Source organism: Coenobita brevimanus, chromosome 6, assembly GCF_032717465.1.
Source record: "Coenobita brevimanus isolate Jiangsu-jjx chromosome 6, ASM3271746v2, whole genome shotgun sequence".
In the NCBI taxonomy this organism is placed as follows: Eukaryota; Metazoa; Arthropoda; class Malacostraca; order Decapoda; family Coenobitidae; genus Coenobita; species Coenobita brevimanus.
Window position 1 is genome coordinate 65493548 of NC_136959.1, and position 15445 is coordinate 65508992.

General features: G+C 40.5%; 1 protein-coding gene across 1 annotated transcript in view; it reads right to left on the reverse strand.

The window, feature by feature from the left end:
• Positions 1-756: 756 nt before the first annotated feature.
• The window catches only part of Gga (ADP-ribosylation factor-binding protein Gga), a 67488-nt gene continuing 52799 nt past the window's right edge, over positions 757-15445 (reverse strand). Inside the window, exons 9-12 of the mRNA XM_080274387.1 lie at positions 11164-11656; positions 4661-4824; positions 4190-4300; positions 757-1440 (exon numbers count right to left, since the gene is read on the reverse strand). Of these exons, the coding sequence (XP_080130513.1) occupies positions 1351-1440; positions 4190-4300; positions 4661-4824; positions 11164-11656 (858 nt within the window). The 3' untranslated portion in view covers positions 757-1350. The remainder of the gene's footprint in view (positions 1441-4189; positions 4301-4660; positions 4825-11163; positions 11657-15445) is intronic.

Consider the following 15445-nt stretch of genomic DNA (forward strand, 5'->3'; position numbering starts at 1 on the left):
GCATTATGGCAACATATAAGGCTGATGCTATACCGGGCACTGGCATCCTACTTGCTGCTAACATCATACTCTGATGTACTGTACAGGTCAGTTGTCATACACACACTTACTGCAAAATAAACTAATATAGATAAAAATTCAATGTAAAAAGCAATTATCAAATCAAAATAAACTGATGCACACTGTTAATGAGTACTCAAAACTTTCTCTTAACAGAAGCATTTGACTTTAATTACTTATATATACTAATATTAATCATACTCAATGTACCTTTAAAAAAAAATGTATATATATATATATATAACAAACCATGTATTCAAACACGTACACAAATTATGCCAAAAACCTGAGAGACTACTAGCTGACAACTTGGATAATCAGATCTGATAACATCTAACCACTGCAGTACTAAGTACAATACCAGTCATTCAGTGAACCCTTTTGGAAGAGGTGCATGCCTTAAAGTTTTCTAGCAAGCATCCTAGGGTAAAAGCTTGGAAAGCACTGGTGTAGCAGGCACAGAATTGAGTCCTTCAATCACTGAAGTTCTCATGATAATTCTCTCAGCAATGAGATGCACCTGACATCTTTGAGACGAGATGCATCTGACATCAAAGTGATATCATACATTATTCAAGCAAAATTAGTTTACAACAATCTGTACATACCTCAGTAAAAAAAAAAAAATAAAAAAAATAAAAAAATAAAAACTGCAGACTTACTAAACTCGAAAGCTGCATTAGTAACAGAGTTGCTGGGCATGACCCTAAGTACTGTGCCCAAAGACAAATAAGTGAAGAGAATCCATCCATCTATCATCCAATCCTATGTCACCCTATAAGGAGCATACGAACCCAGGGCTAGGCAAGTTGGTCCTGACATTTAAGATGAGAGTGACCAGCCTCACTCATCCCTGAGTGGCATTACATGAGCAATAAACCTCAACCACCTCTTGGATATAAACCTACACAAGCTCAATCCGACTGCAGCACCTTAATTACCCACTAAACCACCAGGTGCAACATTTTGGTTAAATGGTTACCACCCAGCATAGTAAATGGTTTCCTGGTGTACAGGAAACCAATTGGCTTGTCACTCAGTGTAGAGTTACCCTCAGGCAGAAGGAAGAGGAAAGAATGAAAGACAGAAGAGGGAGTGTAACATCACACGTAAGAAGATGGAAGAGGAAAGAGTGAAGGAAAGAAAGACAGAAGAGGAAGGATGAGAGAAAGGAAAGGGCAGCAATGGCTAAATCATAAGAAGTGGGGCAAGTATTTTTGTTGGTAACAAATAACAGTACAAGTAGAGAAGAGAAAACTATGGATCAAATCAGAAGCGCAGTACTGAAGCCTACAAGGGAAGACTTTCAACTTCCCCCATCTCTGTGACAGGATCATCATCTTGGGTGTAGCTCAGCATCACCTTGAGTGACACATTCAGCTGCACGGGGAAAGACAATGTTAACTTTTTTATTTTATTTCATTTTTTTAACAGCATGCACACTTTAATAAAGCAGTTAAGACATATACATTATATAAATAAGATAGACGCTAAGGAAACAGATGAGCTTCACTGTTTTCCTCCTTCCCCTCCTCTTTACAAAAGGGAAAGTCTCCTATCCTTTTTTTTACATTCCTTTTGGGAGAGGAAAGATTTTCCTTCTTCCATCCCATACTCAACTTTCCAAACATATGCTGCTCATGTCTATAGCAGTGCTGTAACTATCAGGTCTGTTTGTAAAAACAAAGGTGTCTGACACCATCTCCACAGATCATATCCTTAAATAATAAGATAATTATAATAATAATAATAATCCATCCATTCATCATCCAATCCTGTGTTGCCCCATGAGGAGCATAGGGGCCGGGAGTAGGCTGTTGGTCTCGACATTTAAGATGAGGGTGAAAATAATAATAATAATAATAAAAATAATAATAGTAATAATACTTCATCCATCCATCATCTAATCCAACGCTACCCCATGAGGAGTGTAGGAGCCAGGGGCTAGGCAAGTTGGTCCTGACATTTAAGATGAGAGTGACCAGCCTCACTCATCCCTGAGTGGCATTACATGAGCAATAAACCCCAACCACTCTTTGGATATAAACCTACACAGGTTCAATCCGACTGGAGTGCCTTAATTACCTACTAAACCACCAAGCAACAAAATTTGGTTATATGGGTACCACCCAGCATAGTAAATGGCTTCCTGGTGCCCAGGAAACCATTTGGCTTGTTACGCAGTGTAGAGTCACCCTCAGGCAGAAGGAACAGGAAAGAATGAAGGAAAGACAGACAAAAGAAGGAGTGCAAAGTCACCTGTAGGCAGAAAGAAGAGGAAAGAATGAAGGAAATACTATCAAAAAGAAAGGAAGGAAAGAAGGAAGAGAGGAAAGGGCAGACACCCGAAAGCGGCACTACAGCGAGTAAGTGGATGATGGGTACCCCCACCTACCACCAAGTAATAATAATAATAATAATACACTCAAACCTCGATTTAAGGGATTTCGGATTTAAGGGACTCCAGATTCTACTTGACAAACGGACAAGACCATTCAAAAAGCCAACTGCTTGAAACATTAATATGTTTCTTTATATAGTACCTGTAAAATAATATTCATAACCATATAAATAAATATGATAAAAGAAACAATCATTGCATTTCATAATATGATTGTCTTTATATGTGGTAAAACAATGGACATTTTCAAGTAAGGGACAATTATGATTGTCTTTCTATGTGGTAAAACAATGAACATTTTCAAGTAAGGGACAGGTTGATTCCTAATTTAGTCCCTTACATCGAGGTTTGGGTGTAATAATAATAATAATAATAATGTAAAAATAACTGTTTGCCAGTTTCAGGCAAAATATATATGAAAGAAAAGGGATCTGTACATGTACTATCACGATCCAAAGTTTCTTTTACCCCCCTGAGTGGAAGAAGGTCGAAGCCAAGGTTGTAGCAAGACCAGATGATCGGACACTGCCAGTATACAAGACTAATAATGGTTCATGATACCGTGATTCATAAATAGGCTCGTGTGTTTCATCCGGGTGATTCTTATTATCCTAAGCTTCAGGTTAGTGAACCCCTCCATCATGAACTGGCCTGTGTTCGTTGGCCCGTCATTTCTTCAACATTGGCTTCAACCTTCCTCCACTGAGGGGGGGTAAAGAAACTTTGGATCATGATAGTACTGTAAAACCTCAATATAATGGACTTCAATAGACTGGAATTTGCTTTTATTGGAATCAAGGAGCTACCACAGTAAATTCTTATATACTGTACTGTATCAGAAAAAGTCCGATAAGGCCAGAAGCAGTCCAAACTGCCTGACCACTTCAGCTATGTTCACCACAATAAGGTAAATAAAAGACATGTTTATCAGTGTACAGTACAGTATTATTATATACTGTATATTATACTGTACCATTTAATCATTGTAGTGAAGTATAACACAGTACAGTACCGCAATGGTAGTCAAAACAGTTTAAAACCCAATCATGCGATCCGGACTAATGCCTGATATGTTGGAAAAAGGCCGGGTTAGCAGGGGAAAGTCAGGATGTCGCTTTTATTGGAATTTCACATTTTTCAGAATGGCTTGGGTCCCAATTAGTCTGTTATAGTGAGGTCTTACTGTAAATCCGAAAGCACTGGAACGTCACCATACACCCCGAGGATGCCTAGAGTATATTGATGGCTATCTACCTACCAAGTTTCATGTCTTTACAACAAACTGTCTGGCCTGTGGCCCTATTTTGAAGATTTTCGACATGTTGCACTTGGCGTATGTCATGTGTACTGCCTGGGTGAGATGAAACCTGTCAAAAACAAATCTGAAAGAACTGGGCTATCATGTGGTGCAAACCACGCAGTGATCAGCCCTGTGGCTGCTGAAACATAAGCTTCTCAAAAGCGTTACGGTCGGACCGGGTTAGGCTGCTCATATGTGAGAAAATGCCACTACTGTACTTGACGAAAGACTTGCAAGGGCTTCATCCTCGCTCGTAATCAGACCAGGAAGGCATGAATAAAAAGGAGTCCTTAACTTATTTGGACTAGCAATAAGCATGATATATGTAAAGGCTACATACTGTATTTTCTTTGGAATTTTTCTTCATATATTTCAATTACCTGCCAGATTATGACTATTAAGATTAATGTGCAAAAAAAAGTGCTTACCTTATTTGGATTGGCAATAAGCATGATCTGAGTGATGGCTGGTGGGGGTAGGAAGGGACTATATGGTGCCAACTCAGTGGAGGACGGGGGTTGTAGCCGCACTTTACATCCCTGGCAATGGAAAGTCAATGAATTAACCCCATCAATCTATCTATCAAAGCCTTCACTGATCTGTCACCTGCGTGGAGGCCTAGGGCATGACTACTTAGTCCTGACACTTATGGTGAAAGTGACCAGCTGCTCACCCCTGAATGGTTGTGCCAAAATTAAAACCCCAGGATGGAAAGAAGAAGATTGTCCGACAGTGTGAGAGGTATGTAATGATAGAGAATGAATTATACAGACACGGCAGCTGTGCGTAACGTCAAGATGAAACAGCTAGTCCAACTTGGGTCCTTTTCATGTATGTTAATTCTTCTATTTGAGAAATTCACAGCACATGAAATCAGGACACTTATTGAGTTAGCTTACCTTAGGCACTACTGCTTGGAGAACATAATTGGTTATGGGCTGAGAGTTGTGAGACACAACCGAGACCACCACCACAGATACATCGTCTCTTGGCTGGTTTTCCGTGAAGTGTAAAGTGACATTAATATCATTACTCTCCAACACTGTCACTGGCCCTTGCTTACCTGAAATGTGAATAAAGTAAATAATAAAATAAATAATTTTGTGTGTGTGAATGCACATTGCATGTATGTATGAGTGCTTTTCCCTAGCTACAGTATACTGTACAGAATTTGAGGTAACTTGTGTTATCCTGTCTACATATCTATTTTTACTCAATCTACTTTTGAAAACAAGGATGTTCTCTGCTTGCACCACCACTCCTATCAGTTCCAAATACCTATACAGTATGTCTACTTGAGGAATTACCATTTTTTTTTTTTTTTTTTTTTTCCCCCCCCCAGACATCTACTGTTCCTCTTCAATGTGTGTTTATGTGTGTATGCATCTTATCCCTACAGTAGAATCACATTCTTTTAACTTTTATTCTTCTTACCATTGAACAACTTGATTTAGTTTTTGGGTGCAGCTTTCTCAGTGAAGGGATTCACGGAGATCATTTCTAATCCTTTCACTCCAAAAGGTCTCAATAAACTGAATACAAAGGTCTGAAGATTATTGGAAGATATTTAAGATGGGGCTACCATACTGAGAGACTTAAAAAGGCTTTTGAAATGCAGTACATCTATACCTATATATATCAGTGTATCTATCTATCAACATCCATTCATCCAATTATCATTTCTTATCATGTGGGTGAGTGTGATAAAAAAAATAAACAAATAAAAAACAAGAGAAAATAAAAAACAAGAGAAAATGTAATAGTAAATTATGTTGCAGTTAAAGAATGGCAGTTACCAATAAAGTAACTATTCATTGCAATTTAAGCCTCTGAAATTCTTTGCTCCATCTCACAAGAAACAAAAGGAAACATTAAGTAAGCTTCATAAAGAAACAAATACAAGCACAATACACAGATCTCATAATTGTCTAACTCTTCAGCTTATCTATCTCCCTTCGTACTGTATCATTTATAAAGGCTCCAACATGCTTGCATGCATTGGCCTAGGCCACCTAATGGCAGCTCCCCATGATTAGATGACCAAGGAAGATGAATGCAAGCATGCTGAGCCTTTATAAAAGATACAATATGAGGGGAGATAGGTAAGTTGAAAAGTTGGACAACCGTGGGTTCTATGTACACTGCTGTGCTAATTTTTTTGTTTTTTTTTAATATAAAGATTGTTTTCTTTTGTTTCCTGTGAGATGGAGCAAAGAATTTCTCCCTTATAAGTCAGATTATTAAGGGATCTGTATATCCTTGATCCTGGAGTTATTTAGTTATTTATTTTTTTCACTCCAATGTTTGTTCTTGAATAACATAGTAGCAAAACCAGGAATACCATGGGACCTGTGACATCACATTTAAGTGGTACCCAAATTTCACTGTCATGCCCAAAACTACAAGGCCTCTGGGCACTGTTTGCTTGTAAAATGTGGTATCTACTTGGTTCTAGACTTTCATAACCTACCAGTATGATTTCTTCCCACATATCACAGTTACCATACATCATAAAAGATGAAAGTTGCTTCTAATGCTGTTAAACTCTGTCCAAAGCAAAACCAGTGCATCCACATTTGCACACCTGTGCCAATTTCATACTATCAAACACTACATCTGTTACCCCACACCATCACACTCAAATGCTATCCTGAAGTCTGTTTACTCTTCACTCACATCATTCCTTACAGGATTATGGCATCTGGCTATAGACAGATAGACAGGTGCATACAGCTATCTGAAGAGGTTATATGCAGTAAGAAATGTGGACCACATTTTTTTTTTTTTTAACATATGCACATTCTCAACGCTCCTGCTCACTATTCACTCACAAGAGTGGCAAGCACTGTTCTTAAGATTTAGGTTTACTTCTATATAACTACTTATTGTCCATCATCTGGGAACATGAAATCACACAATTCTAGAGATATGTATTTTTCTGAAGCATTGTAGACAGTTTTTTTTTTTTTTTTTTTCTCCTGAATTCTTGTGTTTACCTACAATCTAGTACTTTTCAAATGCAAGAATAGTAGCTGTCACATCAGCTGTATGAAGATCCATGTAGGCATTCCATGCAACAAGTTTTCAGTTATTCTGAGTGAGGATACAGCAATCAACTGCATCACAGAGTTAACAGCAGTGGCAATGCTAAACATTATGTTCTGAGTAAAACTACCAGTCAAGTTATTTATAGAGCTGCAGTTTTTATTTTTTTTCATGAAAAGTTCAATTGTTTTTAATGGGGAACGGGGAGTTACAAGCATTGTTATATTAACCCATCGGCACGCAGAGATGTGATTCGTGTTCTTTGGCTTTTTCATGGTTAAAACACATGGATGCGAATCATGTTCTAAAGCAGAAAAATATTCACCAAAAAATAAGTTTTTGGCTGATTCACGTCAAATTTTAATACGTCCTAGCAGGCCAGTCTAGTGTCCAAAGTATGCACTTAGCAACCCTGGTGGCCCTTGCAGGGGCAGAACGAATCAGTATTCCGCAGTTTCTCACCTCCAGCCAGGGGGAAGGGTAGCGCTCCATCCCTCGTCTCTTTAAACTTCCTCCATTTTCCCCGTCCTGCCCAAGGCAGAAGCCACAATTGAAATATCATTATTGTATAATGTTGTGAATATTTTGTGAAGTGATCGTGTCTATGGAACATACATATATTGTTCGTAATGCATTGGTGCCCATTATCAGCCGTTAGGCCTTGTCAGGAGTCGTGTTTGCTATGGTGGGGTTTGCTAATCTGCATCACCCTGCCCCAAATGATGAGAGTATTTTGCCTATATAGTGAAGCAAGTGCTTATAATGTGTGATAGATATAGTGCCTGGAATCATTGTGATAGTGATATGTAGCATATGGTTTAGTGTGAAATATATGTCTGTACAGAAATATATTGTGTGCATTCCCTGAGTTACCACAAACATAGTGGAAGAATAAGAGGTGTCAAATATGCCACACAGCCACATACTTGAACGAAATGTATTTGCACCATTCTCAGACAGTGACAGATCACACATGGTTTTGTCTGAAATATATGTATATAATAATGCGAGTGTTTGTAGAGAAATATATTGAATCATTTGCATGGTGCTAGTCTCGATAAAAGGTGCTGCGTGACAATGAATGAAATGTAGTTTTGTGTGATTTACTCGGAAACTATGAGGTTACTGAAAAATCTGAAAACACCATCAGAAAGCCCATGAAATTCTACATAAGCTGATGAAAGAAAAACATAACACCTGCAAGCAAACTTCTTCGCTAAAGCGCCGTGAACAAAAAATCACTACCCTGTAGGTAAGTACTTTTACTTTTTATCTATTTTCTTGAAAACTAAAAACAACAAAGAAGAGAGGTACGGCACGGTGGGATGAGGAGGTAAAGAGAGCGGTGGAGGAAAAGAGGAAGAAGTGGCTAAAGTGGTTACAGGATAGGGGTTCAGTTGAAAAAAGAACTTAATATGTTGAGAGCATGAAGAACGTAAAGAGACTAGTGAAGAAGAAAAAGGAGGAGGTAAATGAGGATCTAGGAAGAAAAATGAATGCGAACTACACTAAAAATACAAAGATATTCTGAAGAGAGGTGCGAAAATGTAGAAGAGAAAGTGGAAAGAAATGAGATGGTGTGAAGGATGCAGGTGGTAGATTATTAACCCACAGAGATGAAGTAAGGACCAGATGGAAAGAATATTTTGAAAGCCTGATGAATGGGGATAGAGAGAGCAGAGCAGCTGTAAACATGATTGGTTTTGGGGGTGTGCAGAGAAGGAATGCAGTGCCGGGAGACACGACACTCGCACAGGTGAAGAGTGCTGTGAAGCGGCTGAAAAATGGGAAAGCAGCTGGGGTTGATGAAGTGTATGCAGAGATGCTTAAATGTAGTGGAGAGAATGGAATGAAGTGCTTGTTGGAGATATATAAGAAGGCATGGATGAGTGAAACTGTGCCTGCAGAGTGGAAAAAGGCTGTGATTGTACCCCTGTACAAAAATAAATGTGAACGAAGTGAGCGAAAGAATTATCGTGGTATAGGCTTAGTGAGTGTGGTAGGGAAGGTATATGGAAGAATTATTGTAGAGAAAGTAAGAGAGATATCAGAAGTCCTAGTGAGTGATGAACAGGGTGACTTTAGGAGTGGCAGAGGATGTGTGGACCAAATATTTGCAGTGAGACAGATAGTAGAGAAGGCTTGTGAGAAGGACCATAAGGTGTTTATGGCATTCATGGATCTGGAAAAAGCATATGACAAAGTGGACAGAGAAGGATTGTGGAAAATTTTGCGCACGTACGGTGTAGAGGGTAAGCTGCTAGGTGCCGTCAAGAGTTTTTATGATGGTAGTGAAGCATGTGTCAGGGTTAATGGGCATCTAAGTGAATGGTTCACGATTGGTGTGGGCGTGTGATAAGGTTGTGTGATGTCTCCATGGTTGTTCAATGTATATATGGATGGGGTGATGAGAGAAGTGAAAACATGAGTAATGGAGAGAGGGATGGCACTGGTAATGAATGGTGATGGATGGAATACCTCAAACTTGTTGTATGCTGATGATGCAGTACTGCTTACAAGTACCGGACAAGAACTTGGTAGGCTAGTGCAGAGTTTTGCTGAAGTCTGTAGGCATCATTCCTTGAGAGTAAATGCAGAAAAGAGTAAAGTGATGGTTACTGAGAGAGAAGGTGACTCCCAGTGCAATGTAACAGTGAACGGCGAGAGACTGGAATTGGTGAGAGAGTTCAAATACCGGGTAAAGTGATAGAAAAGAGAGGAAAATGTGCAAAAGAAGTTGAAAGCAGAGTGACACAAGGAAGAAAAGTAGCTGGTGCAGTGAAGGCCTTGATAAGAAACAGAGGATTGAGTGTTGCAGCTGCACGAGGATTACATGGAGGAGTGTTAGTGCCAACTTTAACATATGGATGTGAGACTATGGTGTGGCATGAAAATGAAAAATCAAGAGTAAGAGCAGTGGAGATGGGACTGCTGAGGAATGTATGTGGAGTACAGAGGGTGGATAGGATACGAAATAATGTGATTCGTGAACGATGCAGAGTAAGGAAGTCAGTGGACACCAGAATTGAAGAGAGTGTACTGAGATGGTATGGTCATGTGGAGAGAATGGATAACAATAGAGTGATGAAGAAGGTATATCTGAGCGAATTTGAAGGAGGAAGGAAGCGAGGTACGCCAAGGAGAAGATGGAGAGATATGGTGGATGAATGTCTAAGGAAGAGAGGTTTGGAAGTCGGTGAGGCTAGGGAACTGACAGGAGATCGAGCTGGCTGGATGAATTTTGTGAGGAGAAGTGCATGATCAGGGATTTTTGGCACCCCTTTTTAATGTGACAGCGTCTAGATTGACTCTGTCGGATACGATTTTGTGAAGCTACAGAACGTGGTGAATGCTTTTGGCTTATCCGATAGAGCCAGGATTCCGGGGGCGTGACTGATGAGTGAATGAACGCATGGCCCATTGGATTGGGCAATTTTGGGCTGTCTGGACATTGCTACTCCTCACCCTGCCCTTGGGTGGGAAAGGAGGTCCGGATGATGATGATGATGATGATGATTACTAAAAATCGTATAAAAAAGCAACTGACACCATTAGAAAGCTGATGAAATTCTCTTTCTAAACATGTAATAACAATTAGAGGTATGATGGAAAACATTCGAGCTATGATGTTGGGAAGTGAGACTGACGTTCCAAAATGTTTATTCACACTGGCCTAATGTACTTCTATTGGTACTTTTCTGTATTCTTTTTTTGCTTATCAACTAGGAGAAACATCTGCAAATAAGATGATGTAGTTTTTATGGCAATGTATTTATGTTTGGATGGTGAAAATAAGGTGTGAATACATGCTTCCACAGGCAAATGGGGGGAGGGGGGGGGGGGCTGGTGGAAAGGGGGGTGGAATAAAATCGTGAGCCAGAAAACTTACCGAAACGTACCGTGCGTGAAAGGGTTAAGCAGCAAATAAAACTATTTAGTCTTCAAGCACAACTTTTTTGGCCCATGATCAAAGATATACAGGCTGCACATCATAATGTGTTTGAGGAAATCACTATGCTTTTGAAAAATGTGCCTGAGAAAATTTCACTCAGCCTTTAAATTAGAGTCACTTAATTATAATGCTATCTATCCCACTGTATACCATAACAGCATGTCACATCATAGCTATTAACACTTTCAAATTTACCCTTTCTTTTTGATCATTCTTGCTACCTTTGTCCAATTTTATTCAACTCAGATCTCTCATACTTAAGGTGTTATTGAAGGCTACACCTAACCCAAGTTCATAAAGTCTCCTGTAAACCAAGTAAAATATGTCCTTGGGCAGAAAGGGTTGGGGCAATTACCAGTATATAATAAATAGAAACCAATAAATTTTTTAATATGTGACACTCACCTGGCTTTATACTTTCTAATGTAACTTTGATGTCAGTCATAGGCTTCACTTCCATGAACTGAGGATTGGATGATGAACTTCTTCTTTTAGTTTCTTCTGTAAGCAACACCGGGACTTTTGATTCTTCACGTTGTTTTCTGTTATTTGTAACATTCATTTCTATACTAGATGGGTTTTTTGCTTCAATAAGGCTACTGTTACTACTATGACTACCAAGTAAACCACTATCATCCAGTAAATCAACTGGGATATCAGTCTTTGTTTCCTCTGACACTGAAGTACTGGTGTCCCCACTAAGAAGATCCATACCCAGCAGAGAATCCACTGTCTCACCACTACTACTGCCTTGACTCATACTCCCAGTCGAGACACTGGCCATTTTACTGGGCCTGTTTATCTGGGTGGAGGCAACAGGTGTGGGTGCCAGGGTGGTGCTTTGTTGCTGCTGCTTCATTTGGTTCATGCTAAGCTTTTCAGCAGGTCTGAACTGAACCTGCAGAAAAGAAGACAGATGGGAGAATTCAGAAATATCAGTGTTGCTGGACAGATATTTTATGTACAGCAAGTTCTCATATGTTGCCTTTTTTCATGTTCTTGTTTACCAATAATTCCTCCCTAAATAATCTATCTATCTATATCCCAATGCCCTAATCCTGCAAAGGGTGGGTGCAGACAAAACGCCTCCAAGTCATTCTGTCACCAACCATTTGGCTGCCCCCTCCCCCCAACTCACTCCCCCCTCCCTCATATACCTCTCAACTCCATCCCTCCACCTCATCCTTGATCTCCCCTTCCCTCTCCCTCCCTCCACTTTACCTATATACACCCTCTTAGTCAGTCTTTCATTTTCCATTCTCTCCACATGTCCAAACCACCTCAGCGTATTTCTCCTAATTTTCCCAATCACATCCACATCCACCCCACGACATTCTTTCACTTCTTCATTCTTCAATCTGTCTCTCCATGTCACTCTACATGCTCCTCTCAGGTAACTCATTTCCAATGCTCTCACTCTTGGCTTGTTCCCCTCTAGCAAGGTCCATGCCTCGCTTCCATATGTCAGGGTAGGGATCACAATACAGTACTATCATGCAGAGCCTTCTTAACTTCCATACTCACCTCCCTGTTTTTCATCACCGCTTTCAGTGAACCAACAACCTTCCTTCCCTGCTTTACCCTTTCAAGCACTTCATTCCCAAAACTTCCATCCTTACTCATCATACTACCTAAGTACTAGAATGCACTCACACTCTCCATATCGTCACCATCTAACCTCACTGTGCATTCTGTGATTTCATTCCTCTCAAACACCAAAACTTTACTCTTGTTTACATTAACTTTCAGATTCCTCTTCTTACACACTGTCCCAAATTCATTCACCAAACTTTGCAACTCCCATTCATCTGCACTCAACAATACTGTATCATCAGCAAACAGCAACACCGGAATCTTCAACACCTCAACCTCATTCATCAGAGCCACCCCCAACATCCACTGCCCTACCTTGCACCTCCTTTACAACCTCATCCATGTATATATTAAACAACCATGGAGACATCACACAACCCTGTTTCAGTCCCACATTTAGATAAAAGAACTCAGCTTACCCTCCACTCGCACCGTAGCCCTAGCTCCCTCATACATACCTTTCACAGCACTCAACAATTTCCCATCCACTCCCTATAGCCTTAATACCTTCCACATACCTTGCCTATCTACTCTGTCATATGCTTTCTGCAAGTCCATGAGGGCAGCACACACTTTCTTTCCCTTCTCTAGATACTTCTCCATTAAACATCTTAGAAAAAATATCTGAACTCCACACCCTTTTCCCTTCCTAAATCCCCCTTTGTTCTTTCCCAACTAGCTCCTCTGTTATATGCCTAGCCCTATCAATGAGTATTCTACCACATACTTTTCCAATCACACTAAGAAGGCAAATACCCCTATGGTTACCACACACTTCTCTCTCTCCTTTTCCTTTGAATAAAGGAACAATTATACCTGATTTCCAGTCCTCTGGAACCCTTCCCTCTTCCCAAGCCAATCTACACAACTTCCATATCCACTCCACAACAATCTCACCCCCATACTTCAGCATTTCACCACACACTCCATCAATTCCTGGGGTCTTTCCCATCTTGATCGTCTTCATTGCTTCAACTACTTCCGTCCTACTGATCTCTTCCTCCCTCCTCTCATCTATTCTTCTCTCAGCCATTCTCCAACCACTTATACTCACACTGCTCTCACTCTCTACATTCAGCAAATTCTCAGAGTGATCCTTCCATATCCTCATTTTCTCTCTCTTCTCCACCAACAACTTATTATTTCCATCTTTCACTCCCCTACTATTTCCCTTTTCCCACTGTCTTACCTTCTTTACCTCCTTCCAAAACAGTTTCTTCCTCTCCCTCCATTTCACACCCAGATTCCTCCCAAACTCTTCATCCACTCTCTTCTTACTCTCCTTCACCAATTTCTTCACCTCCCTTCTCCTGCTCACATATACCTCTTTCTTTTCTCTCTTATCTTATCTTCTCCCCTACCTATACTCACTAGCCAGTCACTATATGCTTTCTTCTTTTGTTCCACAGCTTGTTTCACCTCATCATTCCACCATTCTGTCCCTTGCACACCCCTGCATCTCTTCCTCACTCCACAAACCACCTCACACACTACGCCTATCTCTTTCTTGAATATTTTGCATACTTCTTCCACCCCTTCCATCTGCTCTAACTCATACCTTCCCAATCTTTCTTCCACTATGCTATTATACTCTGTCATTTTCTCAGTCTCTTGCAACTTCTCCACTCTTTTCATGAGAGCTGTGTCCTCATGTCTTCCCCTTTATCTCTTCACCCATTTTCTTTGCAGCCTTACCTTGGCCATCACTAAGTGATTGTCCAAGATTCCATTCCCCCACCCTCTCCACACTCTTGCATCCAACGCTTCTCATTCGCTCATCCACACACACGTAATTTATCACTGCCTATCGTTCAACAAGTTCACCGTCCATCCTCCTCATGACTCTCCATGTACACCTGTGGATCATCTTATGCCAGAAGAAGGTGTTGGCTACTGCCAACCCCTTACTAGCACAGATGTCCACCAAAGCACTACCATTCCCATCTACTTCAGCTGTCACACCCTAATGTCCAACTACTCCATCCATTCATACATTCCCAACTTTGCCATTCATGTCTTGCCAACCCCTTAATAGCACAGATGTCCACCAAAGCACTACCATTCCCATCTGCTGCAGCTGTTACACCCTAATGACCAACCACTCCATCCATTCGTACATTCCCAACTTTGCCATTCACGTCTCCAATCAAAAACACTCTCTCACTCATCTCAAATTTGTCCATACATGCTTCTACACTCGCACAAAACTCATCTTTCACTCTTGTCACTCGGTCCTCTGTCGGCATATACGCACATACAATCGCCTGTGCTTGTATATCTACTTTCATCCTCATCCATACAATCTTTGCACCCACTGTTCCATACTCTCTCATATTCTCCTTCCACTTCTTGCTTATCATCAGACATACTCCCTCTCTTGACCTCTCATTCTCATTAACTCCCACACATACTTTTAAACCATACTCCCATTCTCTCACGCTTTCACCATTACATAAAGTCTCAGTCAATCCACATACATCCACTCTTGCATCCTCAAGCACCTGAACAATCTCTCTCTCTTTCACTTCATCATTCACTCCTCTCACATTCCACATTCCCATCCTTAGACTGTCCTTTGTCCGTTCCTTGGTCGTCAAAATATAGTCCATCCTGGTCCGGGGCGCTTTGTTCGCATGTTAAGTTATTCCTTTTTACGGGATGGGGCACTAACCCACCACCAACCCTTTTAGTCGCCTCATACAACAAGCAGGGATACTAGGGAAGTATTCTTGAAACCCCCCTACCCCCATGGGGGTAGTATGCAAATACCGTGCTGTACAGCACATCCTTATTTTATGATGAGGGTGTGTTTGATAAAATCTACCAAACAACGATGTCATATAATGACTCAGTTACAACATGAGGAAACATTTTTAGCCAAGAGTCACCCACCCAACAAAATCTAAAAACAAGTTTGCTACACACCTGAGTAAGTAATTTCACTTCACTGCAATTCATTTACTGCTTACCTCCAAAGAAATCTACCTAAACTGGTAGTTGTTTCACTTCACTTGCTGCTTGAACTCCAACACTTGGCAACTGTTCCATCACTGACAATAAAACATCCAATAATGACTGAGTTCAAAGGCCATCT